Source organism: Wolffia australiana, chromosome 3 (genome assembly GCF_029677425.1).
Source record: "Wolffia australiana isolate 7733 chromosome 3, ASM2967742v1".
Lineage (NCBI taxonomy): Eukaryota > Viridiplantae > Streptophyta > Magnoliopsida > Alismatales > Araceae > Wolffia > Wolffia australiana.
Genome location: NC_135837.1, coordinates 11,320,879 through 11,324,100, shown reverse-complemented (window position 1 = coordinate 11,324,100; position 3,222 = coordinate 11,320,879). Strand labels below are relative to the sequence as shown.

Genomic DNA, 3,222 nt, shown 5'->3' with positions numbered 1-3,222 from the left:
AAAGGGTGGAATTTACGGGGAGCTGGTATTAAATATGCGAATTTTGGATTAGTTCATACTTGTTTGGATTCTAGTATTTTAGTGTAGTTTAGTTTTTAAGTTTGATTTATCGAAAGAAATTTAGTCAAAATACTTTCAATATAGTTTTAGGGAGGTGGAAAAACTAGGATTCTTATCTGACGTAGTTTGTCCCAATATTGTAGAATAAGGCTTGGATTTAGACGGAGTTTATTGTAAGAAATCTAATGGACTCTATATAAGTACGTGGGCGATAGTATAAGATAGTAAAAAGAAATAGCCAGCGAGAGGTGTCGCCGGTAGGCGTTGCAAGGAAAACAGCGCGTTGATTGTTTTTTTGTCTCTGTTAGCGGTTACTGCGCCTCATCAGAAGGCAAATCTAACGAAATTAACGGAGGAAGTTCTCTTCGGGCGGTAAGATTCGTGGCAGCAATAAAACGTTACGCACGGGAGATAACATTTTACGTGAAACCCCAAAGGGTCGTGTCTCACGAGAGCGGGAACAGAAGGACGCAAGGAAAAAGGTGGCAGTGACTGGGAAGCACAAGTAGAAGCGTAACAGTAGAGAAGAGCGCCAGGTGGACGGGATTCGACACAGCTGATAGAACCGGCATAACACCCATTACAGGAGAAGAGCGCGAGAGACGAACGGCATACTTATTGAGGAGGCACGAGACGGGCGCGACCCGTGTATTGATTGATGACCTCTCAAGGCGTCGACACGGCGGTGGCATTGGCGTTGTTTTGCGGGACGATGGTCACCCCCGTGCCAAAGACGTGGGTGCCGGTCGCCCAGGTGGCGCGGCCGGCGTGGTAGATGACGACGTTGCGGTCGGCCTGAAGGATTAAAATGTAGAAGCCCGACGTGGGGCGGTGAGTCCCGCTCGCCCACAGCGCCCTGTTCCTGTTGTCGTAGACGACGAAGTTGCCGTCGGATTGCATGGTGGCACGGCACTGTTGGCCCTGGCCGTGGGTCCTGGTCGACCACACGGCGCGATCGCGGTCGTAGAGCACGAGGTTGCAGTCATTCTGCATCGTGAAAACGTAGTTTCCGGTGTGCAGCGAGTGCGGGGCGTTGAGGCTCTCGCCGCTGCTCAGAGTCGTCCTCGCCAGACAGGCAGACGGGAGCAGGGCCAGGAGCAACAGCAGGGGGACGCATGCGACAAGGACTTTCGCCATTGCCTCTTCTTCCGTGAGGACGAGGAATCTCGGGATACTGTTGCGATGCAACGATGGGTTGGGCAGCAAGCCCTATATATAGGAAGATCCTACAGCCCTTCGCGGATGCCCGAGAATCTACGAAATACTCTGCCACTCTCTCGGTTTCAGTCTTTCACACGCGCGCGCGCGCGTTCTCACACACGCGCGTAGTCATCCGTTTTTTCTCACGCCTCGGCCTTATCCTTGCAAGTTGCTCCATCATCTCTTCTGCAGACCTGTTCTGGTGGGCCTCCACGCTTCCCCTCTACGTGTCATCGTTTAGTTTCCTTGGCCGCCGCGGCCACTCCAGAGCGGACTACATGTGCTTTGACCCCAGATAGAGCCGAAGGCGTCGCCGCCCTGGGTTTGTCCGCGAATGCCTTTCAAAAATGTTTAGGGGTTATATACCCTGGTATATTCTGAGTTTCGCGGTGCCCGGGCCTTGTGTCTGCCCTCCGAGGACTTTACAAGCTGTCCTTCCATGTGACTGGCTACTCTAAGTTTGTGAATGGCGACGGCTGTAACCCATCCCGACGGCGGAGGGCTGGGCCCCTCAAGTAATCGTAGGCTTACCCTCTGTTTTCTGGTGCGATTTTCTCTTTGGACTCGTGTCGCAGACTCATTCGGAAAACTGCCCCACAGACTAGCATTTCGACACTATTTGACAGGCCACCCACCCTTGCGGATAAGACTTTGGGCGTGTCTAGGTTGGCAGATGACTCTTGCACGAGGCGATGAGTTCGCTGCCACCGCTGTTTATGTCGTAGAAATTTTCGACGCCGCCTTCGGAAGATAAAGCGGAACACACGTTTATGACGACAATCCACGGTGAACGAGATATGCTTTCCAGGGAAGGCAAATTGAGTTTTCCACGGAGGAAAAATAAGAGGACGGGGATTTGTGACAGTCACCCATCAAGAGAACCGGGAGAACAATCGAGCAAGAGAAACACAAGTTGAAAACCTGTCCAGTGAGTTCTATACTTTCGGGGAAAACAATTACCGATCCTATTTAATAATATTTAAATTAATTTATGCACAATGATAAGCGAACTACCATAACTTGATAAGTATAAGATTCCTGACGGTGGAATTAATTACACAGTGGCTCGGTTTTTTGACTCCTGAAGCCGTTCGTTCTCACTATCTGAGATGGGGTAGGCCATAAAATACTAACAGAAATTACATCAAAACCCGTCACAGCTAGAAATATCTTTCTTAAAACATCTGGATTCACTGCAGTGCCCGTTTAGTTTTTTGTTCACGTATTTCTGGCAGCCTAATTCTTCTGCGAGGCACTTGCTATGTTTATTTTGGGGAACTACGACATCGTAGGAGTGCATCGATTCAAATCATAATCTTTAATCGTCGCTTTCGTCCTTAGCAATCTGTGCATTTCGACCTTTCATAGTCTAGTCTCCCCCCTGCCCTGCTTTCCCAGCTATGTAAATGAAAAATTTTGAGTTCTTTTTATTTGTACTCCTATTTCCAAAATGTTCAGACGAATGCTCCGTGCAGCATTTACAGGTTTCACGAACGAAATGTTAAAAATCCTGCGGATCGAAAGTCTACTGCAAAACATGCATTAGTGGAACGCCGATCCGGTGATAGGTAAGCTCGGATCGTGAGCCGAGTATTATGAAACCTAGACGAAGAGTCGATTTTTTTTAGAGCATAACTAGCGAGAGTGGATAACCAGGTTTGATCAGCATTTTCAAAGCTTAAATGGCGGAAACGTTATTAGAGTACCACCAAATTAGTCTCAATGACCGTTGATTTGTTAAAACATTCGTGAACCTCTTTAGTTTCAAGGCTCCTCGTAAGGCAAAGAGTCCTCGTTATATTATGAAAAGTAATATTTTTCATTATTTTTGGGGCGGAGATGAAATGAATTACAATATAATACTTTGAACATTCGGATCCTCGTAGCTGAGACTGTTTATTCGGTCTCTCGGTCTCTCTGTACGTCTCTAGCTCCCTCCTTCTACTGCCGTTACTCGGTCTG

General features: G+C 48.1%; 1 protein-coding gene across 1 annotated transcript; it reads right to left on the bottom strand.

The window, feature by feature from the left end:
- Nucleotides 1-446: 446 nt before the first annotated feature.
- Nucleotides 447-1,403, bottom strand: LOC144700931 (mannose-specific lectin-like). The gene has a single exon (XM_078572526.1). It carries the CDS (start codon nucleotides 1,195-1,197, stop codon nucleotides 727-729), a length of 471 nt encoding a protein of 156 aa, XP_078428652.1. The 5' UTR covers nucleotides 1,198-1,403; the 3' UTR covers nucleotides 447-726.
- Nucleotides 1,404-3,222: the final 1,819 nt, after the last annotated feature.